The sequence below is a fragment of the Etheostoma spectabile genome, chromosome 16 (genome assembly GCF_008692095.1).
Source record: "Etheostoma spectabile isolate EspeVRDwgs_2016 chromosome 16, UIUC_Espe_1.0, whole genome shotgun sequence".
NCBI lineage: Eukaryota > Metazoa > Chordata > Actinopteri > Perciformes > Percidae > Etheostoma > Etheostoma spectabile.
Window position 1 is genome coordinate 9,634,276 of NC_045748.1, and position 25,782 is coordinate 9,660,057.

The 25,782-nt window shown below is 40.6% G+C and overlaps 2 protein-coding genes across 5 annotated transcripts in view; both read right to left on the reverse strand.

Annotated features, from left to right (window-relative positions):
• The window catches only part of naa25 (N-alpha-acetyltransferase 25, NatB auxiliary subunit), an 18,266-nt gene extending 10,695 nt beyond the window's left edge, over positions 1–7,571 (reverse strand). The window contains exons 1-9 of one of the 2 annotated variants that reach the window (XM_032539151.1): positions 7,446–7,571; positions 4,507–4,592; positions 4,185–4,323; positions 2,658–2,776; positions 2,430–2,504; positions 2,206–2,313; positions 1,938–2,016; positions 1,196–1,307; positions 1,012–1,101 (exon numbers count right to left, since the gene is read on the reverse strand). In XM_032539151.1, the coding sequence (XP_032395042.1) occupies positions 1,012–1,101; positions 1,196–1,307; positions 1,938–2,016; positions 2,206–2,313; positions 2,430–2,504; positions 2,658–2,776; positions 4,185–4,323; positions 4,507–4,592; positions 7,446–7,503 (866 nt within the window). In that variant the 5' untranslated portion in view covers positions 7,504–7,571. Of the gene's footprint in view, positions 1–1,011; positions 1,102–1,195; positions 1,308–1,937; positions 2,017–2,205; positions 2,314–2,429; positions 2,567–2,657; positions 2,777–4,184; positions 4,324–4,506; positions 4,593–7,445 lie in introns of those variants that run through there. The other variant, XM_032539152.1, reaches the window with a different exon arrangement.
• Positions 7,572–9,330: 1,759 nt separating this feature from the next.
• The window catches only part of pitpnb (phosphatidylinositol transfer protein, beta), a 29,003-nt gene continuing 12,551 nt past the window's right edge, over positions 9,331–25,782 (reverse strand). The window contains exons 7-12 of one of the 3 annotated variants that reach the window (XR_004335566.1): positions 23,962–24,045; positions 17,699–17,776; positions 17,488–17,592; positions 16,018–16,140; positions 11,247–12,464; positions 9,331–11,158 (exon numbers count right to left, since the gene is read on the reverse strand). Coding sequence is in view for 2 of the 3 variants with exons in the window: in XM_032539198.1 (XP_032395089.1) it covers positions 12,414–12,464; positions 16,018–16,140; positions 17,488–17,592; positions 17,699–17,776; positions 23,962–24,045 (441 nt within the window). In the remaining variant the exon portion in view is untranslated. Of the gene's footprint in view, positions 12,465–14,304; positions 14,392–16,017; positions 16,141–17,487; positions 17,593–17,698; positions 17,777–23,961; positions 24,046–25,782 lie in introns of all 3 variants that reach the window. The other 2 variants (XM_032539199.1, XM_032539198.1) reach the window with 2 other exon arrangements.

Genomic DNA, 25,782 nt, shown 5'->3' on the forward strand with positions numbered 1-25,782 from the left:
GGCCACTCACCCAAGTCTCTACACATTACACACTTGTCATTCCAATATGCATCTTGCACAGAACTTTGCAATTTACATCCCACTTCATGTGTACTTGTCTTGATATAATGAGTCATATTTCTATATTTGTCATTTTAATATTACATTGACATGTGCCTTTATGTATTTTGTTGTCTCTATTGTACAGTATGTGTCTATACTACTATTTGTTTACTAAATGTTTACGACTACATGTCTATTTGTTGAATGTATAGAGTTAACACCTACCAAAGTCAAATTCCTAGTGCACGTAAGTATACTTGGTTAATAAAACTGCTATTATGCTTAAAAGAGGGAAAACCAATACAACGGAGACATACCTACTTGTATGGATAGTTTTATCACAGAGATGTTTTATAAAAGATCTACCCACTAAACCGATAAAATAATGTCCTATATAACGTAGAATGTAGTATATACTAGTATAACATACTTATAGGGGGAGGTCCATTACGCAATCATTTGCATAAAGCTTAGTGGTTGAATCAGCAAGGTAAATAGAAAGAAATACAAATTATCTTCAATACAGGAACTTTTTTGACCTAATAATTATTACTGAAAAGTTGCTAAATCTAGCAACAAAGTTGGCAACACTGTTCATGGAGACACACGCTGTGTGTGATTGTGTGTGTGTGTGTGTGTGTATAGAGAGAGAGAGAGGGAGAAGAGCAGGGAAAGGAAATGAAGCTGATCGAATGCGTGTCCCGTGTTGATTGAGTGGCGCACCACCACAAGTTAGTCTGTGTGGGAAACACTAAAGATCTTGTTGAAACGGCAAAAAAAAAAAGTAACTCTCCATACAGTATTGATCTGAAGAAAAAAAATAAAAAGAAAAAAATAAATGCTTTCCTGTGTTAACTCTCCGCCACCGTTTTACGTTTCTTTACTTCATCGTTAAAGATGCCGTGCTTTAAAATAGCATTTTTAATCAATGACGTTGAGACAGTGTTTCACAGGCTCCTTTTTACTCACTGTTGGCCTTCTTCAGGAGGACTCCACGACTGATCAATCAGGTGGAAGAGAGAGTCAAAGTAGCACGGATAGAACTGCCAATCATCAGGGCTAGAAACACAAAACATACAGAGTTGTAATGTATGTGCGCCCTGTAACTCCTCCCATGTTGACACAGGCCTCGCCTTAAAGAGCCGACACTCACTTCTTGAGTAGCAGCTTGTGAGCCAGGGAGTTGCACTCTGGCCAGCGCTGGAGCCTCTGGTACAGCTTCATACACTTGCTTTCTCGGCTCTGCAGCTCACTGGTCAGCTTCTCTGTGGGACCATGCAGACATCAGGTATTTGAAGGTAAACTGTGTATAACATGTGTTATAGTACCATTTGACTAACTTCAAACTATTATAAGTAACATTCTGGGTTATAAACACTGTATTTACCTTTTGTTAATAACCACATTTTGCACACAGCAGTAAGACAGGGTTCCTCATTTGTTTTCCTTTGCTTAACTACTAGACAGTAAACGTTATTATACAAGTTCATCAGCGTTTTACTGCTGTCTGTTGCTCTACATGATTTGGGTACAAGCTTGCTAATGTTATAATAATAACAACAACAATAATAATACTACTACATTTTATTTTTTTTATTACTTTCTAAGCACTCAAGGTCACTTTACAGACAATAAAAGACAGACACAGGGAACAGAAAAGTGACCAGTGAACAGTTATTGTCATCTATTTCTGTGCAATGCTGTCCCATGTTTGTATTTATGCATCTGCCACTTCATTGATTTTAAGAAATCTTGCCCAAAGGTCTTTAGCTGAAAATTAACCAACTGGCTATCACCGGCACATTTACAGCGGTGTTGAGGAACGTGCATTGTCCGTAAATAAATAAAGATTGTGATCTTTGAGGCTTTCCAAGAACAGAAACACATGCACCTACCCCCGAGTGGGCCCCTGATCACTTCAAGAGCCTCCACACACTTTCCCAAGCGCTCCAGGATCATAAAATACAGCTGCACCTACAGTCACATAAAAAGCCAGAAACAACTGTAAAAACTACCAACAACAAGCAACAAACCGCGCGACATCATTTAACTTCCTAGCAGAAATAACACTAAGGCTGAGGACAGGTGATCCGGTGGTCGCCTAGCAAGAATTAAAAAAAGAAAATAAAGATGGCGACACAGTCTGATCAGGGCCTTACGCACCTCCGCTTCTGCTTCAATCTTCTCCTCCTTGACCATTTTCTCCACCATGCGTTCAGCCAGAGGCAGGAACATGGTTTGGGACAGTTTTTCATCTTGTGCTGAGATGGCCTGCACAACAAATTACACGTTTTTCAAAATAAAGAAAATATTTAGGGAACGCCAACGGCTTGTGTCATAAATAAATAAATAAATAAATAAATAAATAAAAGCCTGCCCATCCATACCTGCATCACCAGACTCATGACAGACCAGAAGTAATACGGATTCTTGGGGACGATTTTATACAAGGCCATTCCCGCCTGTAAAGGGCGAAGATGCAGTCATCAACATCCTCTTCATTATTCTGATTACATGTCCATCTCTTTTAATTACCAATGGAGCACAAAAGCCACAGCTGTTAGTCATCTGTGTTTGCATGTTTATATGCAGCGTGTGGACGCAGGATTTCTCACCTGCTGCATCTTCTTGTACTCGCCCACGCGGGCGTACGCCATGAAGAGGTGAGAGTGATACTCCTCACTGAGAGGAACCTTCTTCACGGCTGCTTCGTACAGCTTGGTGACCAACTCCGCTGTGAACAACAGCAGGCACAACAGTCAGCATGCAGTCACTCTAGTGTTATTACCAGCTGTGTGTGTGTGTGTGTGTGTGTGTGTGTGTGTGTGTGTGTGTGTGTGTGTGTGTGTGTGTGTGTGTGAGCTGTCAATGAATATTCTAATTACACAGTGTAATGTTTCAATATGCACTCATTAAAGTTAATTTGACTTGAAAAACAGTTAAAGTCCTTTTTACATTACACAATAATAAAAAAATCATTTTTAAGAAGTAAGAAGTTTTGGATACATTTGACTTCTTTCAAACATATAGCAAGTTAAGAGTCAATATAGACTTTCATATTACAATAGTATCATAATCCTACAAGGAATCATTGTGAAAACAAAACTTTGTAGATGTGTTGTTACTTTGGCCAGGTCATCATCATAACAGCAAATTAGTACATTCATGATTTTGTCCATGTTGACATTAGTTGCTTCATGTACATCTATTAAACTCTTTTTATATAGCTAGGTCTAAACTCTGGGACAAAGCTGTTCTGGTTAAATGACGGTCATACTGATTCCAGACAGACCGCTTTGTCAAGACAGTTTGGGCATTGGATGCATTTACACAAGGGCCATCAATAACAAAAAAATCTTTTTCCACTAACTGTGCACACACATATTGTTTTTATCACGTGCACTGTCGGTCAGCGGAGGCGCAGCTGCAGCGGTCGATGCCGGTAACGAAGCTTTGCAACAAACATCTAATGACTAGCATGAACTTTCGTACTGCTGCTGCCGTACAGTGAGTATCTTCCTTCAACATTCGCTGCAGCCGTAAGGCACCAAGTGCGGCTTCCTGTCTCCACCCTTTTCTTCTTGTTCTCTATTCATGCCCAGTGTCACTTGTTTTTCACTCCTTTCTCAACTAAAGCATCTACAATTTTTTGCCGCGTTACCACAGAGACCAAACACTGCACTCTTGCTTTTCGGCAAGGACCCGCCCGACGTTGCATCTGATTGGCTAGGACTCGTCTCATTTGTAGGTGGAAGTTTGATGATTGGTTGAACCTGGCGCATCAAAAACAAAACCCATGTTGACTTTTTTTAAATTTATTTATTTTTCTAAAATAGTCATACCCCAGAAATCCGGCACCAGGCCCGAGTACTTTCAGCTCTGCATTAGTTAGAGTTGCGTTCCTCTCATATGATTTGTAGGTGAAATCAATTTACTCGAAAATATAAAACCACATACAAGTTAACAATTTTTTTAATTTATTTTTCCTCACAACCGCAAGGTGCCTGGAACACTTAGAGCCCTGTATTTGAATATAAGCAAAACTTTATTTTTTATGGTTGTTTTTTTTGCTAATTTTGACAGCCCTAGCGTGTGTGTGTGTGTGCGTGTGTGTGTGCGTGCGCGTGCGTGTGTGTACTCACGACGATGCATCTCCCTGTAGAGAATAGTCAGAGCTTGTAGCGAGTTGTCATCAGTGGGCTCCTGGGTGGCCACCTCCTGGGCCAAAGTGAAGGCTTCATCCTGCTTCCCAGTCCTCTGGAGGCCGATGGCCTTTAGGACCTGAGAGAAGGAGGACAGACACAAATAAGGAGTTACAGATGGAACAGAGGAGAGACATAAAGAACAGAGCATGCATCAACACACATTGTCTGTATCAGTGTCTCTGAGTATTCTGCCTAAGACAAAGTTTTGCCTCCCCGCTTACAACCCTTTATCAGTGGGATTTGCTCCTTAGTCACCCACCTTGGCACAGTGCAGGTCCTTGTGTTTCTTCAGCAGTTTATCTGCCTGCTGTATTGCCATTTTATTGTTGCCATTATCAAGGTAATCTGAGGGAAACACAAGGGACAACATTATGAGATTAATGAAAGTTCATGAAAGCTCAAATGCAATGGGCACACATTTCAGTTAGCATATTTGAAGGGCATGATTTGTGTTACGTTTTGTTTTTCAATCTAAAATGGCTAAATTTTTGTACATTTAAGTTATGGTTCATTAAACCTTTTTTGTTAACGAGTTGTCTGGGGTCAGTTAGTCCAAGGTAAAAAGCAGGGTGGTATATGACTAATCCAAAATAGGTAAAGAACCAAAACCCAAACACATCACCAATCCAGTCTTAAGTTACTAATTGCAGCTTTGGCATTGCACTTGACAATGCAAACCTGTCAAGTCAGATATCCTATATGGCTTTATATCGATACAAAAATGTATTTGATGCATGGTGATGAAATGATAATGACGTAATCAAAAGATCAGTGAAGATTCACACCTCTAAAAGGGCCATGTGATTCTTAGACAGTCAATTTTTTGATTAGTTGAGCTAAAGATCATTATTTTGATAACTGAGTCATATTTCAAGAACCAAACATTGAATGAGGTTTCTCAGTTGTGAGGATTTGCTGCTTTCATTGTTTTATGTGACAGTAAACTGGTAATAATCAGAATTTGGACTGTAAAAAAAGGCCTTTTCAACCTGGACCCTATATTCCTGTGTGTTTGTGTCTAAGTGACTGATGGGAACAACAATCTTTGACATTGATCCAGTATGACGCGAGATTGCTGCAGTTGGTAAAACAAACTACAATGTAAGTGAATAGGACAATTGTCCATCTTATATTTATCTTGACCGGCTCAGATTAATATTCTAAGTGTCACAAAAGTATCCTAAGAGAAATTAATCAGCAGATTAATGAACGATAAAAATTATTATTAGCTGAAGGCCAAGCGTCACGTCTTTTTGGTGTATATTTATGTATATACATATATAAAAATAAACAGAGACACGTCAGTTTCTCAGAACAGCTGGGTCCCCAAAACAAACCGTGCCAGACAGCACACTGTGATTATGTCATGTCTATTCTCTCTGTTTAAACCGTCATCAGAGAGGAACCAAACGTTGGGGAACGCCTACAGAAATGTGAGGGACATGGACTTATTATCAGTGTGATCAGGGGTCGAGGAGAACACGGTCTGCTGCCAAACCAAGCAGCCCTGTAGTTCCAGCCATGGATAAAAAACACAGACCAGCTTACTTATTTATGGATTTCAAACTACATTTTCATGTCTTTTCGGCCGCAGATCTGAAACCTCCCTGCTCCGGAATAACTTGACAAAGTAACATTTACAATAAACCTGTTCTTTATCAGTTTAGATCTGTGAAAGTCATAAAATTAATATTAAACAGGTCGTTGTTCTTATTATTCATTGAAAGTAAGTAAGTACATTTACTCAAGTACTGCATGTAAGTACAAATTCAAGGTACTTTACTTACATATTTCCATTTCTGGCTCCTTGTATTCCACTAAATACTGTACTTTTTACTCCACTACAATTGCTGGACAACTTTAGTTACTGTTCAGATGAGCCCTTCTTGTCCAGTGAAAGCCATGTATCTCCGTGATAATCTGAAGGATGAAGTGTTCCTTAAAATAACGTAACATTAACCAAATATCCTTCGTAAGCTAAATGAAGCCACTTGAATCAACTGGAAAGTGCATCGTCACAAAGCTGAAAACAGGGCTGTTCTTCTGACCACATGAAAAGTTGTATAACTTTAGAGTTAAGTGGTTGTCACAGGACAGCGATGCTACAAATGTGTGATGATCTTATAGAATATGATGCATTGCTGTAGATTAAACTACCCAACAGTATATAAAAAGGAGTTAAATGAGCACAACCTTTAACATCTACAGCAGTAAAATGCAACATAAATATCAATGCAGCATGAATATTACTCCAGAAACATCAGTTAGAAGAGGAAAACACTGACAGGGAACATTTTACTGCAACATACATAACGTTACTAATACTTCAGGTTTTAATGCAGGACTTTTGCTTGTAGTTGAGTACTTTCACAATGTGGTTTTAACACCTTTACTAAAGTAAAAGGATATAAATAAAGTTTCTTTTTCCACCACTGCTCACCTATAACACCCAGTGAATATCTGTGGTGTACCAGCTCCTCTTTCTATGCTGTAAGAGTTCCGTGAACGGTGACAGCTCCATGCTAGCTAGCTAGCTAGCTAGCTAGCTAGCTAGCATGGAGTTAGCATGAAGCATTGTCCTTACACTATTATGAACCTAATGCTTACTGGAAGCTAACCGTGTACCATCGAGCTAGCAAGCAGATAGAGATTCAAACTGGAAGCGGACAACAAGCTAATCACAACGAACATACTCCGTAATGTCCGTGGTGACACACAACTCGCCTAAATAAACAACTTTTCCTTTTAAAACATTCATACAGTTGGAGCATGTCAATGGGCTGCCTGGCTAGCTGACACATTAGCCTAGCATGCTAGCTAGCTGTCAAATAGCGACCGTTAGCAAAAAAAAAAAAAAAAAGGAGTTCGACTTTGAGAATGAGCCAAATTGGACAACATACATTTCCGCATCATTCAATGCTGTAACACCACCGGGGATGTTTAAGGATTTAACTACGGGACACGGGGGTTTCATCCTGAGGTACGTGCCCTACCCCGACTCGGTGGCATACCGGGTAAGGTGCACTGTCATTGGGCGCAGCAGGCAGCAGAGCCCGTGGTTGGAGCTGGTGGGGCCGCATCGCTGCCCTCCGACTCCAACGCCTTCTACTTTAATACACGTGCAACGGTATACAACACAAGGATGTCTCCCAAAAATCCAATCACGCTCAAATATATAACTCCCCATTGAGTCCTTACCGTAAATGGGTCTGAGTCTCCTGTCGTTGGGATCCTGCACATGGCCTCTAGCCGCCATGGTGGAGAGTTTACCTGCTGGGTAAATGTTCACGCATGCGTACTTTGAGCTGAATCTAGGAGCGATTCAAGTTTTTTTTTTTCCTCTCGCTGTCATGTCAGCATGAGTGTTGGGAATTATAATGTACTCTGTTATAAGTAAAAGTCCTGCATTTAAACTGTAACTTAAATATATAAGAACAAAAGTGTTGACATTAAAATACACCTAAAGTGCCTCATACCCAACAGTAAATAAGGTTGTAAACATCAGCTCCACCTTTGCCAGCTGCTACATTAAAGACATGAACACATTAATGCAACAATGATACAGTATTCTGAAATAGGACATCATGCACAAGTGTCTTTTACTTTGGTGTTTAAGGTGTATTTTGACACTAAGACTTCTGTTCTTTAGATCTTGATACAGCTTGACCGATGAAGGATTTTTAAGGCCGATACCGATACGAATATATCGGCCGATATATCGGCGTTACAAAACATAAACAGATTTATTTATGAGTTCTCGCACTAATAGTATAATTGGTTTTATTGTCACAACAGAACAGAGGAACATCAAAATATATTAAAGTTCTGATAAGTAAAATGTATAAAATTACAAACTTAAAATATGAAACTTAAAGTCCTTTGAACAAAAACTAATTAAAAACACATAAAACAGCGTCCTCTGGTGGACAAACTGTGCAACGGCATCACTCATAACATGGTGGACCTTGGACCATTTATCAGAATCATTTATTTGTCATTATAATTTTTATTTATTTTTTTAATCGGCCATTATAAATGCCGATATCAATATATCGGGAAATGTCTAATATCGGCCGATATATCGGTCGGGCTCTAGATCTTGATAATTTATTTGTATATTGTTTGCTACGCTGGTGGCGACATTTACTTTAAGTTAATATTTATAGTAGCATGGAGTCAAATGCCTATTAATGTGCATTAATTACAATGTTGTAATGTTTCTGTACTAAGTAGAAGTTCCACAAAATGCACTTTACTTTACTTATATTTCTGGAAACCTTTACTCCACTACATTTCCTGAATAAAATGCATACTTTCACACATTTTCCCTAAGCATGTTCTACTCAATACTTCAAGAAATGTTTTTGTACAATGTTATTTGTCACAAAAATTGAAAAGAAAACAGTTTTTCCTAATAGTTGTCAGACTGTAAGTGTTGTTTAATGTGAAGTGTAAGGTGTGAAAACCCTGAACATTGTACTATTGTACATTGAACTATGAGAAAGACTAATATTCATAATCAAGTTTATATTTACTTTTACTTCTAATAATTAGGTACTTTTAATATCAGAAAACTGCTTCGGATTTTTAATTAGTGTACAGTAGATATCAGATACTTAGACTAGCTTAAGTCATTTTTTAAAAAGGTGACCAACTTCTACCAGTCACTTTCTGATAAATTGTGCTTTCAAGTGCTTTATACAAGACTATGGTTTGCTTATATTTCAGAACCACATTCAACTTCTTGTTCAAATTGTCATTCATCTGGTATTTAAAATGTTCGTGGATTAAGTCAGACTGGTTCTTACCAGTTATTCAATAGTTTGTACATTATGTTGTATTATTTTATCCTTTATTATTCTATTGAGTTGTCTTTTTACGCCAAAATGTTCACAGCTAGATAATTATAATCTGAACAAGGGTTATGCGTGGTTCTTATGCAGTGGGGGTGGGGGGGGGGGGATGTTCAAATCCCCATAAAAAACACATGTTGAGTGAGCGTGGTGAAGAGATTAAAAGCACATTACAAAAGGAAAATTCACCCCGAAAGACACATCAAGACACAAAAACCAGCCCGATTTCTTTATTTGTTCAAATTTATTAGATATTCTGTTATCTTCCATTGTCTAGACCTTCTGTCACAGCATGGAAGCTGTGAATAACGAAACAAAAAAAACAAAAACTAATTGTAATACATTCACTACTAATTCCCCTGAATGTTGCCTTATCAGAAAAGAGAAAATTGAGTACATTGTGAATCTTTGTCTTTCAAAAAAAACGTAAAAGAAAAAAAAACATACAGATTTTGCAAGTGCTTATTCATGATTACAATTAAAAAAAAAATACAGTATTTTGGACTCCCATCTGTTCCCTCCGCTCCGATCCCTTCCCCTTGCACTCACAGCCTGGCTGTTATTGCCGGTAACGCTCCAACACGGTACATTAGGCAGCCTGTTCTAGTCTACGGGGCGACTCCCGTCATCATCAAACTCAAGTCAGGCTTGTCACTCCTCGTTTGTAACCCGAGGTCCCGCTGAATGCGGTCTGATTCTGAGAAGAACGAGGACTTCCCTGCCCGTCTGATGCAGTTGGGAGAGCTTCTCAAAAGCACCGACGATCAAGGATCAAATGTAGAGAACAAGCCAGACTGGGACCGGGCATCGGTAACCGCATCCAACTTGGAATCGTTTCCAAAACTACGATTTAACATGTGCATGTTTTGGTTTCCATAGCGGCCGCTGTACTTCCAGGCGCTCGTTGTGTAGCGGCCGCTTTAGAGTCTAAAGTGTGGCTTTATTTCACGGTAAAAAAGCCCAGTAAAACTGAATTAAATGTTTTTTTTTTTTAAATTGATACGAACCCGTATCCAAAAGGAAGAATCGGAACATGGAGTCGGAATTGTTAAAATCGAAACGATGCCCAACCCTAATCAAGACAAAAGAAAAAAGGAAATAATACAAGGTGTTGAGTATGCAGATCCAAATCTGGAGTTGTTTTTTTCAGTAAATTTCTTCCTCGTCTATTGAAGTTATAAGGGCTCCATGTCATGCTTGTACAGGTGTGAAACATGTCAGTGTTCCTGCAGTTCAGAACCCTCCTGCATAGTGTGACACATCTGTCTCCTAGCTGTACATTCATAAGCACGGATGAGGTACGGTTGAACCATGTTATGAGCAACAACGCGTGGACAGTTCACCCCACTTACACACCCAGCACACCGTCCACAGAGCTGGCATTACCCGCCCCGACAACAGAACTTACTTAAAGTTAGCAGTATTGAACGATAGACCTGACACCGCTTACAAGCTGTGAATATTCCATTCAAGTCAGTGTTTGTATGTACAGTTTTTGTCCATTTCTATAAAATGGGCCTATTATAAAGTACACTTATAACGTTTTTTTTTTTTTTTTTAACCTGTCCAACATACACCACGCACAGATACAGTAGGTTACGACAAAACCTAAGAGACACTCATACCTGATCTGAGTACACAGAGTCTCAATCACAGCTGCACTAAGCTACGTCATGATCATAGAAAACATCCCAACCGCTTCACCTAGAGCCCGACAGGACCTGCGTTACGCTCCAAGTGAACGCGGGGAAACCGAGCGCTTGCTGAGATAAACTGTTCCAAGTCAAAGCAGCCCAAAAAAAGAAAAGTGATGCAGGAAAGAGAGCAGGATCAAGATGTTTTCAGATCGAGGCTCGTACTACATCACCCGACGCTTACCTAAACCGTAAGGGTCAAACGTTTTCATCCTCCTGAACTAGAAGCTTCCGACTGACCTCATACTACCTTGGGAGTAAAACGTAGATAAATCACTTTAGAAAAGAAAATGGTGAAAATAAAAAAAACTATACAAGCAGAAAGCTCGACAATCCACAACTGCAACAAACACCACAGATCTGCCTGGACCCATTTGCTCCGTTAGGTGAGAGAGGAAGCGATGCACAGACTCATCCTCATTTATTTTTAGTTAATTAAAAAACAAAAAAACCTTGGCTCGTGTGGGCCCTCCAGTTCAAGCCCTAGCCAAGGAGAAAAGGACATGCAGCGACAGCGTTAGGCGAGATCAACAGGCCGGCTGTGTGCCGAGACCACGCGGGACAGCCTCGATATTAAGCTGAACGCCATCCGTCTCGAGAGCAAAAGGCAGCTGATAACACAAACAAGCGCACAAATGCCCACGCTACACACAGGTGCAACTGTACAGACTCACCCACTCTCTCGGTCTCTTTCCAATTCACACAAACAATCCACTTGAGCAAAGCTGCATTGCAGCGACTAAACACATGCAATAAGTTGCTGTTGTCACATGCGCTTGTGACAAAAGGTGGAGGAAGAGGTGGAGGAAGAGGAGGAGGAGGAGGAGGTGATGTGCATGTCGAAAAGTGTGCATGTGCGCAGGGGAAACTATAGCAGAGAATTACCTATCATGCATGAGCATTACAATTTCGCTTTGAACCAGAAACAGGCGTTAGCCTCAAAATTAAAACTATATAAAAAAAAAAAAAAACAGAAAGAAAAGAAAGAAAGATGAACACATTCCCAACCGCCTGGCAGACCAATGAAACAGTCAGACACGCTGGGGGGCGGAGATCTGGACTTTTTTTTCTTCTTCTTTTTTTTAAACCAGGACAAGAATACAGACGATACTGAGGGGAGAGACGAGGATTAAAAGTAGAGACGGACAGTTATAATACAAGGGGAAGGTGGGGAGATAAATGGTCCTTTACCTTCTAAAGCCATCTTATACCAATTGTTTTGGGAACCTGTACAGCTAAAAACACTCTAATTTAAAAGGCTTGACTTTCTGAGTCACGGTTTACACACCTGAATAAAAACAAAGCCCATTGTAATAATCAACTAACAATTACATCATCAGGCAATTTTTTACGTTCTGTGCAAAGAGTTTTTTTTGTTGTTTTTCTTCCTTTTTTTATGTATGCAAAAACCATGTTTTTTTTTCTGTTGTGAACAGGAGGCTTGTGATTGGGGTAGAATCTGTACAGTACTGTTAAACCAATCTTTGTCAAACACCCCCCCCCCACCAAAGAATCGCGGGAGACAGGAAGAGAGGAGGCGACGGACGTCAGGGCCACTTCCTCAACGTGGTGGACGTGTCTCTGATGACATCATCATGACAGGGTTTGGTTGATTTGCCTCATTGCTCATGAGCAGCACTGGTGCCTCGAATCGGACCTGTATTACGCAGCTGGGAGGGGGAGGGAGGGGGAGAGAGAGAGAGAGAGAGAGAGAGAGAGAGAGAGAGAGAGAGAGAGAGAGAGAGAGAGAGAGAGAGAGAGAGAGAGAGAGAGGTTCTGTGTTCAGTTTCGGTATAAAAGACGACAAGGGAGGTTCACACCTGTTAAGCCATGCACATGCAGCGAAATCAGCCAATTACCAAAAAAATCCAAAAAGGGAAAACATTGCAATTAATCAAAATGTAATAAATCACTTTTTTGTCCCCTGAAGGCACACCTACGTAGTTCTGCCAAAAAAAACAACAAAATAAAACATGGGAGAAACGTGCAGTACCAGGGTAGGCCCAGGATGTTTGGAGTTAAATTTAAAAGGACAATTCCAGCACAAAATTAAGTAATGCTATGAAACTTAAAATACAAAATAAATGAGAACAGTAAAAGTAAAAAAGTGTTACAATCGGTGCCACCTTGGCTAGATAAGATAAATGGTGTGCGATCACAGAAGGCTTGTATCCTGTGGATGCACCGACAGTTTAGTTGTCATTACTTAGAATTCCTCATGGGGGCGACAGAAACTACGCGCTATAGCTTTAAGGCCTTATTTTAGAATATTAAATTTAAGACTTTTAATACTCCAAAGTCCCCGTGGGTACCATGTGTACATACGGCAACAACAAACACACTATGGACAACAAGTAGTAGCAAACATTTGATTCGATTGCAAAGAGCACTGAGTAAAAATGTGCAAGTGCATCTCGGCACGGTTATCTTTATCATCACGATCACAAAACATCAGGAGGAAAAAAATCAAAGCACAAAGTGAAGGGTTCAAGATGAGCGATCAAGCTGGAAGAAAATGTTTAAAATTAGGGCTGCACAATAGGATGAAAATGAGTGATGAGGTCGCTAAATACGGCAATAATGATATTTTCGATAAATCAAGCGGTTAAAGTGTACTCAATTTGGCCGCTTTCAGTATTCTGCTTAAAAACATAAAAATAAAAAATAGTGGATGGCTGCTAGCTGTCTGGGGGCTGACTGTGGACCATTAGATTAGTCGTCCGTCTATACTTTCCACGTTGCTGATGAATTTGTGGGTTAGCCCAGAGTTGTGAACCGGGGTGAAAACAATTGTACTAAAAATAACTGATCGTGCTTAACGATGATGTAATCTTATGTTACCCACCAAGAATTAGTTATATGTTAATGTTGTAGTCAGCCCCCAGCCAGCTAGCAGCCATCCACTATCACACTATCATTACAGCCCCGGCCGGGGGGGGGGGGGGGGGGGGGGGGGGGGGGGGGGACGGGGGGACATCCACAGTCAGCCCCCACCCAGCTAGCAACCATTAGCATTACCGGTGTTATCAGCGGTTAAAATCGTATTTTGTACATGTAAACGGGAATATTAGTTTAATATTCACTTTTATTAGCCATGAAAACGGCTTAGTCGGAATATCGCCTTTTTTGGAATGAGGGCAAAAAAAACTGATTATGTGCATGTAAAGTTAGTCACTGTTTCACGTGCCAGTTGATATTCAGATGACGGTAAAATAAAAAAAGAAAACAATATATTGTGCAGCCCTAGTTACGATCTAAGTGACAATGCCACACGTGAGTTGATGAACTGCATGCAGAGGGAAACGGACTCGAATGAGATGGAAACAAAGAGGATTAGAATGGGAAGAAGACACAGGGCTGACAAAAACAAACGTCAGCACAAGCACAAAAGATCTGAAAAAATAAGTGGAAAGGCGGTGTAAGTTAGACCGGACAGCAGTGTTAAGAGAAGGGTGGAGAAGGATCGGTGCGGCGGCGGCACCCCCCCCCCCCTCCTGTAATGAGACTTACTCAGCCTGCCTCTAGAGTTTGACCTACAGCGACGGGCCTCTACTCGTCGGTCGCAGAGGTGCCTCGCACGTCTCCCTTCTGACGCATCTAAAGTTGAATTGAGTGAAAGTTCAGGAGTGAAAGGGTTAAATCAGAATCAGAAGCAGTAGATTCAGTGTGTTGTGTTGTCTCCAGCAGTCTGGTCCAAACAGAACCAGGGTCCTTCAATATGTCAATCGTCATTCACAACTATATCTCACCTGTGAGCTCCAGGGCTGAACCGAATACCATTTTTAATTTTTGGTTCTTTTCAACAGTGAATATACGCAGCCGCTCTGGTGGCCGTGGCGGGGGAAACTAACATTTCCGACCGCACGTGAAGGCAGCATAATTTCCCAGGAAGGAAAAAAAAAGAAAAAGAAGTGCGGAAATAGACAACGCTAGAGATGAAGTGGCTGCTTTGTTGTTGCAGGACACCGTTATTACACACAACCCTGGACAGGTCGTAGTGTTTTGATGACGTTTCCATGACAGCGGTAGCAGGTTTCCAGTTTTATCGTAAAGTTATGGGGCTCGCACGTCGCAATACATAGTCTTGGGAGTCCGATAGCCGGTTACATGATTGTTCACGCCAGGGTGACGTCGGTTTGCTTTTCTCCAAAAGTTGAAATCTGACTTTTTTTTAAAATTTAAAACACAATCCAAACCACCTGTGTTTTCGTCCGTTCATGATTATAGTCCCCATGGGGAAATGATGTAGTTATTATAGTATATTAATTGGGTTATTTTTTGCTAAACTGGACGGACGTACTATCTTTACCTTTATCAAATCGCCTGAAAACGACAGCAGGCTGCTAGAGTGGAACCATACAGACCTCTAGACACAGACCGCTCACCTGTAACTCCACCTTTCTCCGTTATTGGCTCAGACGCAGAGTTTCCTGAGGTTACATCAAGTCACATTTAGGACTTCTTAAGACCGTTATGAAGGAAATTCAAGATCTACAGTATATCACGACATTAAAAACAAAGTCAGATGTCAGAGTCTAAAACAATTCCCTGATTTTCTCATTGGCATTATAGGACCGGTGTCTAGATTGGCTGCAAAATAAGTTGCATGCTGGTCTCATTTGTAGTCATAGTACAGCAGATTGTATCCTACGCAACCGGTAGGAATTGGACCGGAATAAAACCCAAATTTCCTCATTTCGGTTCCACTTAATATGTTGACATATTTCCCCTCTGGGCTCTGGTTAGCATATCAACTCAACATTTATTTTGCTGTTACATGTTAATAGTGTATCCGTTATTTATTGTTAAATTATTGTAGTTGTGTGTTTGGTGACTTAGATTTACTTATTATATATTTAAGTACTTTAAAACATTAATATATTGTTAAATTTAAATCGTTTTCAATTTTAAAAAAAAACATTAAAAGAGCCTTTTTTTGATGTGATTTTTCAGTTTTCGGCATCGCAATCGTAAAATATCCAAACGATACCCTACCCTAACAATGACTATTTGAATTGCAAAATTGAAAATCAAACACCTGTCCGTCGAACGAATATCTGAATGTTCGGATCCAGCCCTAGTGAGCTCCTTAACTTTTGGAAGATCTGTTAAGATACTGTGTTCCAGTAAATGTTGAGATACTTTTCCTGGAGTCTTTACATCCGCATTCAACTTCAAATCACGACACCAGTACATAGTGCTGAGGGTTGGCGAGTTCATTACCTCCTCAAGCTCTTTTTGGGTCTCTTCTTCCATCCGCCTGATGTCCTCCATGGTCAAACCCACCCATCTGTCAATCCAGCAGAACAGCTGGCGGTGGAAGTTGGTGAAAATACGCTTTTCTTGCTGTGGAAGGATAAAGAAGTTCAGATGAAGTAAAACAACGGATATTCAAGACAACCAACCGGTGGGTTAGAGACCAATAATGGGCCGGACTAAAGTGGAGGGGGGGGGGCTCTCGGTTTCCTGCCTTCAGCCCATGTTGGAGACTTAATTAATTACATTTGCCTTCTCATCTTAGCTTTGCTTAGTTTAATTCTCTCCTTCCAATTTTAATAAAAAGCCATGTCTCCCTCTGCTGTCCAGACCAGAAACAACACTTCCCTGTCACACCGAAGATCTAATCAAAGACTGTATAGATGTTAAAGGGTAACTACCGTTTTTTTCCAACCTGGACCCTATTTTCCTATGTCTTTGTGTCTAAGTGACTGATAGGAACAACAATCTATGACATTGGTCCAGTATTAAGCGAGATCGCTGCAATCGGCAGAGGCAAAACAAAATACAATGTACGTTATGGGGAACAAAGTGCTCATTTTGCCACTGGCAGGCTCAGATTAATATTCTAAGTGTCTGACAACATTATGGAAAGGATTTCTAAGGAGGCCGACCTTTCTCTTAAAGTGTAAGATCTTTTTTTTAAACAAACGTAAAAACATCCGCAAAATTGCATTCGCTAAACCCACCAGACTTCATGTAAATAAACAGTAATTTTAGCACTGTAAAATACACTTTATTCAAAGCCAACAGAAATTAAATTAAACTATGAAAAGCTGTTTTGGGTCGTCTTTCCACTTTTCCAACCATCACAACTCTAGTTTTGGTTGAAATAAACACAAAGTTTACCCATTTAAATGTGAAAATATGTTGGCTCTATACACGCTAAAAGTATTGCTTTTTTAAAATGGAGTCTGGTGGGTTTAGCGCTAGTGACTTCAGGAGCGGTCTCTGATTAAACAGAAAGTTCTCAAAGAGGTTTTAAAGGTCTATTTCTCTATTGTTGTTTCCATCAGTCCCTGCCAAGTATTTATCTTTTATTATATATATATGTTGGTCAGTTTGTCTGCTCAACAATCCCATTTTGCAGCAACAAAACTGAGATGAACAAACAGAGAAATGCATCTTTTTAGATATAACAGAAGTTGTCAAAGTTTCCTTTTGGGGACATATTTTGAAATTGGGAAAAAATTTGAAGTTGGAAAAAAAGTGATAAAATGCGATACATCGCAGAATATTGCAATATGTTTACAATCGCTAAAATATCGTATTGTGACATAAGTAACGTGATGACATTGTATCGTGATGACATCGTATCGTGAGACCTCTGGTGATTCCCAGCCCTATACAACACTGCACCTGAAGTAGAAATACTCATGCCAAACATCCAATAAAATAAAGATATGATGCCTTTACCCTGTGGATGAAGTTCTCCACTTTGGTCTGCAGACCCCACCATCTGAACTTGACAGTGACCAGTTTGTATGCACACATGTAAGGACAGTCCGTCATCAGCTCATTCTGTGTAGGAGGAAAACAAACACAGAAGCACCGTTCGTTCATCGCGGATCAGATGCGACACAGACAGAAACATGGTGTTCAGCTTTCTGTTAACTACGTCAGGTACCTTCCATTCAGGGCCCAGAGGTCCTCTGCCCGTCTTGGCGGAGTGGAAAAGAGCCGGATCTTCTTCTGGCTTATAGTCCTGAAACAAAGAGAGAAGCAAGGACAAGAAAACGTTAAGATCCTGTAGGCAACAGAGTGCAGCGGAGTCAGCTGTCCAGCCGCTGCTTTCAACACGTCTGCTGTGTGGGGTTAGGTTCCGAACTCGGTACTTTTTTGGGTGCCGACTGAATTACGTCACTACTGCGAGGTCCAAGTCACGATGCCAAATTTCAGGACCTGACAAGCACGTAAGTGTGAGCTCATCAGTCCTCTTCGCAAGATGATCGAGAGCAAAGCTCGGCTCAGAGAGCGCGCGCAGGGAAAACAATCTGCGTATCTCCAAATTTGGTGATCCTTCCTTTCTTCCTTCCTTCCGTATAAAACCTTTTCAAACCTATATTTTAAAATTGAGCATGGTTTACAGCATTCATCGCTAGCTGGCTTTTGTTGACACATTGCTCCTCCTCTTTGAGTATTGCTGCCCACCAGGCTTGCACGATTCGGGGAAAATAATGAATCACAATGTCTTTCGGCTTAGAATCGATATTACGATTCTCTGCCACCATGACGAAACAAATTGGCAGTACCATGCAAAGATGATTTTTTGGCACCTATAGCACATTGTGCATCACCACAAGCCTGTGACAAGAGGCTTCAGTTAAGAGAAGGGAGAGCACTGTAGCGCTTGAAAACCTATTTCATACAGTTGATGTTTAAAAATCACAGAAGTAGTGTTTGTGATGCAGTCGGCTCGTAAACTTAAATGAGAATCAAAGTCCTAAAAAAGAAGAAGAAAAAAAAAAGTTTTTCAAAAATTAAAATCGGGAGCAGGGTGAACAGAGATCGCGATTTTACGATTAATTGGGCAGGTCTGCTGCCAACAATGTTATACCGGCAACAGGATGTTCATCACAAAACAGGGATCCACTTATCAACCATCTAGCAATGCTAGTGTTCAAAATAAACAAAAAAACGCTTTTAAGGACCCACTCCAGACATGCTTTAAGACATCCTTAAGGATAATCCTCCGGCTGGAATAATAGTACGAGCTTTTTGTTGAAAAGAAGGTTCTTCACATTCGATCTACTCCTCTCCATCATTTAACTTTAACCCCTGGAATAACTTTAAAGCAAATACTCTTCATTTTTAGAAGCTGGAATGCTACTACGAAATGTCTCCTACTACTTCACTTAAAAGTATGTACGATTTGAAACACACACACACATACACTATGTGACCTGGAGGTTTTAAGTTTCCAAATCCCACTGTTAGTTGCATAAAGGCCCCTGATTGGCTGGTCACAAAATCACGTTTGCATGTCCATGTCTCATACTCAGAATTAATGTGAGCAGCTGATAAAAGGGGAACTCTGGCCAAACATCAGCTGAAAAAACAAGACTCGTACACTCTTTCAACGCAACCGTATAGTCAGTCTTCACTTCACTCTTAAAAAAGGAAATTATTTGACTCCCATCCAGGAACACTACAGAACCAACAGTTGCAAGATTGTTTTTTTCTTTGTTTTTTACTGAACACCCCCCACAACCTCCAACTCCCACTGTCCGAGCTCAAGACTCACTGCTTTAATCTCTGAGGTGTGCTGAGTGTGGAACACCTGGAGCAGATGGACGTTCAGATTACGCCTGGGCCTCAACACTCATCCACTTAAGTCATTACTGCACAGGAGCTAGTGTAAGAAACTGTGTGACCCACCTGGATGGAAATGGCTTAATGCCTCCTTTAAGATTTTAAACCACAGGCATTACTGTCTGACAGATGCCCATAATATGCTGATTCAAGGGTTTCAAAGGACGGCTGAAAAGTTTCATTCATCAGTGGGCTCACGCTATTTAGTCTCACTTTGCCAGACTATCCACAGAAGGTGGGGGGGGCGCCCGGCTATTCCACACAGCATTCTGGGATGGGTGAAACACCGTGCCTTGGTTTATTGGGATTTCTTTAAACCAATCACAATCGTCATGGGCGGCGCAAAGGTCAGCACGGAGCCGCTGTAGAACAGTTGTGGGAGAGAAAACTCAGATTGGACAGACAGTCTAGCGAGCTGTCTGGATTTACCCTGCAGAGATCTCAGGACCAGGTACCCATAGTCCTCAGAAATCCACCGGAGGTTAGAGCGGTGACACAAGGGAAGAGGAAGGTGAATGAAAAACGAATGCGATCCGGCAAATTTCCTGCAGCACCGGAGAGATCCCTTTGCTCCATGTTGCTGAGGGCATCCTAATTCAAAAATATGAACAACAACAACGTCGCTGTCAACGGGCTTATCTGCTAAAGTTAGCTACCGACTGTTACCTTGAAACCATCCAGCAAATAGACGGTACCGTAGGGCGGTTACCTGAAACCGGCGATTTAACGTCACCGCTCATTTTCCACACAGTTTAACAATAAACACAAAACGCTGAGTGGACATTACTAGATATATTCAAGCTGAATAATGTGCATTGTCCTGATCGAGTAAATAAATCTACAAATGAACTATAGCGGTCATATTTCACGGGACCCGCGTGAGTGCAGATTTCATTCCGCGGCTTTTGATGCGGTTTGTCACTTTGCCTAAGATTGAGTGAGTTGTTTACTTGGTTGCCATGACTTTGCGAGTGATGACGTCCGGGGGAGAGAGAGAGTGGGTGACGGTTCGCTTGAGTTCAGGAGAGCCATCAACATATAGGAAACACTGCGCAGTATAAGCTCACTTGCACAAAATTCACACTCTTCAGGCGTCAATAGCTATGTTTCCATCCACACGTTGATATTGAATAAAAAATGCCTTATGGAAACAGTAAAATTTGGTTGATTTTCATGAATATCGACTCAAAGGAAATACGATCGTCTCATCGGATTTTCTCTGGATCGATATTTGGCTTATGTGATGAACGCTGATGGAAACGTCATTTTCCGAATAAATAATGAATTGCGATTAAGTTTTAGTTTATTTTATGGCTGCAACCCGCCACAAAACGAAGAAGAAGAAGAAGTTGTAGTTCATTTCCGCCCAGTATTTCTGCTCTGTTAGCACACATGGCGGGCGTCAACAAAGACAGATGGAAGTGGACCGACGAGGAGACGAGAGACTTTCTGGATTTAATTTATCAGGAACTCGCAAAGGAAATGGCCGTCAAAGGTTAGGACAAGCCGTGGGACGTCCTCCGGGGTAAATGGAAGACGCTCAAACAGCGAGACATGTTTATTAAAAAAATAAAAATAAAAAAAAAAGAATAAAAATAAAAGTCTTGCAGCGGTGCCGGAGGGACAATAAAAGACAAGTTGCATCTGCATCGTCATAGTGATGTGTTGATAGCGTCGTTGTTTTCTTATTATAGCTGGATAGGTCGCTATCAGCTGTCACATAAGCCCTACAACGTGTCCAATATTGATCATTTATTGGTAGATGACACGTCCATTTTGTCTAGAAAAACTTTATTCGCAAAGGTTTGCTTGAATGTTGTGCGATTCAGTGCAAAAACGAACGGAACCACCTTAAAATGTCTAAAATCAATTTGATTTACCAATTTGATTGTAAAACAGCGTGTGACGTCATTACGCACAGGTGTTTATTCGCTTTAAAGCCGTTGGATGGAAACACACTTTCACCAGCTTTGTTCGCATGAGTTGTTTTTTTGTTTTTTTTAACCGAACTTCAGATAATTCGATTCGAAGTGGATGGAAACTCCGCTACGGTGTAACCTGAGTGATTGACAGTAGAAGTTTAGAACGCCAACACAGAGAAAGCAGAAGGAAACTAGGAGAAGACATGCATCCGGGTGTCGAGGTCATAGACTACATCCTATTTAACAAAAGGTTGAGACTTTCAATATCTCTTTACCATTCAAATCCAATCATATGTTGCAGAACTGACAACCCATCGTTGTGTTTTCCCTTTAGGCTAATAAATAAACTCCAACTCCTGCTGTTTTCCACACTTTTTAAGTGGACTAGACACATAAGTCATATCAAAGATAATTGAATAGATAATGCTGCTGAAGACGGTGCACAATGACCCAGCTGCTGGGACGCTGACGCCACAAATGGGCATTTTACTGGGAAACAGGCACGTTCTCAGATTCACAGCTAGAAGAGCTGAGGAAACTCTTTTTGAAAAGCTTCTGCAACACATTAAGAGACACTCATTGATTCAGTGTGTATGGATTCAAGTCTTAATGGTCTGATCTTCAGCTGAGGGAGACAGATGTCTGAACAAGGAGAAATGGAAGACTTTTAATTGGGCTCGGCTATTACGGAGAGCAGAAACTTGATTGGGCGAGCCTTCTTGTGCCGGACATCATTAGGCAGCCACTCGAGCTGTGTTACCCAGGCCGATGTTAAGAATAAATGTTTATTAAATAGTAAAAATAAAAAAATAAAAAAGAAGAAAAAAAAAAAATCAGTCTGTTCCACAAAAAGAAAAACTTTTGTGAATAAACACCATAGTAGTGGTCTGATGATGATGTGCTTTTACTATGTCATCATATTTATTATTATATTAAGGCCCCCACTGAAGACAATAACAAAGGACGATATGAAAATGTAGGTTGTCACAGAAGCTTGTATGTTATGCGTCTCAACAAATCGGTTCCTTAGATATTGATTACTGTGGAACAGCACAATGGCACGGGCGTTTTTGGGTGCTATTGCCTTTAAGATATTTTTCCGAGGGACTCTGACTCTTTTTTTTTCTCTCCCTAATTATTGTTTATCACAAAAACACTTTAACCATCTATAAATTGCTGGAAAGTCTGTCTGTTATTTGCATATCTGTCAAACCGTCAAGTTTGAAATCCAGCCGAGTCCGATGGATTTCAAACTTGAGGTGTCTTGCTGTAGGCACTAGTAAGAGCAGTGCCATGTTTGACGTAGTTTGTATTACAAATGCAAAAGATATTGTTAAATATACAGTCTATTGGTTTTGAAGAAGTCCACAAGCAACAATACCACAGGCCAAGCAATCAGCCCGTTCCAAACAGGCGCAGTTTCAACGGGCTCTGCACTAGTTAACCAGTTAACAATAGATCAAAGCTGGAGTTGATCCCATGAATAACACACACACACACACACACACACACACACACACACACACACACACACACACACACCACACACACACACACACACACACACACACACACACCACACACAACACACACACACACACACACACACACACACACACACACACACACACACACACACACACACACACACACACACACAGCAAAAAGTGAGGGGGCTGCACTGCCGATGGACAGGCCCCCCGAGCAGTTGGGGGTTAGTGCCTTGCTCAAGAGCACCTTGGCAGTGCCAAGGGTGCTTGGCACCTCTCCAGCTACCATCCCCCACCATGCTTTGGTCCGCATGTGGTCTTGAACCAACACCCTCCGTATACGTAATCAAACTGCCTTCAAACTGACCCCCCCCACACACACACACACACACACAAACCGCCATCAAAACAGCATGCCCCAAAGTCCAAACGCACCTGGCTTTTAAAAGGGAATGGGAGATGACTGATTGGTTTATTGTTGTGTGATGCACGTTACGCCCAAAACACACCTATGATTTAATGACGACACTAAGAATAAGCCTTTTGAACCATGAACCTGGCGCACGGACCCACTTTTAGAAAAAGGGGAATCGTACATACTCTAAAAGGGAGCTGCAGCAGCCGCTTTACGCTTCGATCGTTAAAATAGGGCCCTTAGTCACATGTGTGACACAGGATGCGTCCCTAACCATCAATCCTGCTTCTGACACATTTAGTAGAGCTGAGTTATCACACTATGTACCAGAACACCTTATCTTAGAGAAAAGGAGTAATGCAAAACAACTTAATGAATGACCAACAAACCTAATGCATGACCAACATGTCTTCATTTATGTTAAAATAATGCTTTTGCCTTTTAGATTAAATAATAATAATAATAATAATACATTTTATTTAACAGCGCCTTTCTAACACTCAAGGACGCTTTACAGACAGTAAAAGACAGATACAGATGTACAAATGTATAATGAATAATGCAAATCACACATAATTAATAAATAATTTAATAATAATAATAATAATTTTAAATTCCAACACCACTCTCTTCCTCAGAGTGGAGACATCCCGCTCGAAATCTGTTTCCACGTCTCATTTTCACTTCTTTGTTCAGCAGCTCTTAAGACTACCGGTATCTAAAAAATAAAAAAAATAAAAAATACACTCACCCCTTGGGCCACTTCTTCTTTGTTTGCAATATCTATGGGAGACACCTCCACAGTCCTCCATGTCTGCTCGTCCAGGTCATGGACCTGACACAAAAGAGAAACACAGGGAGGTCAACCTTGGCTCTGCACACAGGCATCACGGAGGACTTATTCAAATCTGTGCCGAGCGTAAATCAAATGAGATTCAAATAATAAAAACCACGCACTTCACAGCCGGTGTTGTGTCTCCTGTGGCTCCAGGTTCTCTCGTGTTGAGTTATAGGGCATAGGGATGTAAGGGTTGCGGGGTTTTAAGTTAACGGTCCGATTTTCTCGCGATTATTTTTAACAGAATGAGCTTCAGACAGACGACTAAAGAAATATTCCTTTATTCATTTGAACTGTGCAAAAGATGTGTCCTCGTAATGAAAGTGAGAGGGTAATGGTATCTTTTCTTAAATAACAAACATGAAAAAAACAAATTAGATTTTAAAAACAAATCCCACATGAAAGTAACTAAATAAATAGAAAGACATCTCTTCAAATAAAAAAATCTAAGAAGACGTAGTGACAAAGTCAAACACGTGAAATCTAAAGTAGATCACGCCCGAGGCCTTTTATTTATCTCAACCGGTTGTAATCTTTACACATTTATCGAACTTTTTTAACCACTTCACAACCATCGTTTCATCTCCAATAGGAAACGTAGCATCCAGTGTGTAGGGCCTGCGACTCACACTAGGGTCTAATGGTCAGGATGTCTCAAACTCTTTTGTTATCCTTTTCTCACAAGCACCCTCACTTGATGCAAGTGTAATTCCAAAATCCAAAATTAGGGATTTTCTTCTTAGACAACAGAGTTATTTTTCCATAAAATTACTTTATTATTATTTTTTTTTTTCTCTGAATATTACCTCTCTCTCCCGGGTCCGTAACATTATTTTTTCGTTGCAGACACAACTTGCGTTTGACAACCAACAAGAAACTCTGGTAAAAAAACTGTGGTAGATGAAGTTTCTGATGGTTCAGGAGTGGTTTACTGGTCTGGCCCACTGGAGATCAAATTAGGGGTATGTGGTGCATGAACCGAAATGAGTCTGACACCCCTGCTTAGGGCTGGGCAACTAGGGTTGGGTACAGAAACCCGGATCCACTATGGGTTCCGGGACCTACGCAACCAGTAGGAAATCGGACCGGACTACAACACGAATTCCGGTTCCTCATTTCAGTTCCACTTAACGTGGCGACTGGAATATTTTGCCTCCGTTGCTCCAAAACGGAAGTAACAATATCACACTCTCTCTGTAGTGTACTTTCTAGCGTAAATGTAGGCCGAATGCCCCCTCTGGGCTCTGGAAGGCACACCAACTCAACATTTATTTTGGTGAAACTTGTTAATAGTGTATCAGTTATTTATTGTTAAATTACCATTAGGTGACTTAGGTTTACTGATAATATATTTAAGTACTTTAATATATGATACTGTATATACATTAATATATTGTTATATCTAAATAAGTTTTTAAAAAAAAAACTCTATAAAAGAGCTTTTTTTAATGTCATTTTTTCAAGAACCGGTTTAGGAATCGGAATTGTTTTGAAATTACCGGTTCGACATAGGAATTGTAAAAATCCAAGCAATACCCAACCCTACATATGAAGACGGATATCGTCTTAGATTTTGGACATTTCAATCTGACACTGAAGTGCTGTCATTTCACGGTTTGAAAGGTTACATTACAGTAAAGTGATGTGTGGTTCATTTGCCTTTGCCCTCTTTCTTATAGTATCCACATTACTGGCGATTAATTATCAAAACTCTCATTGTGAAAAGGTTTTCTG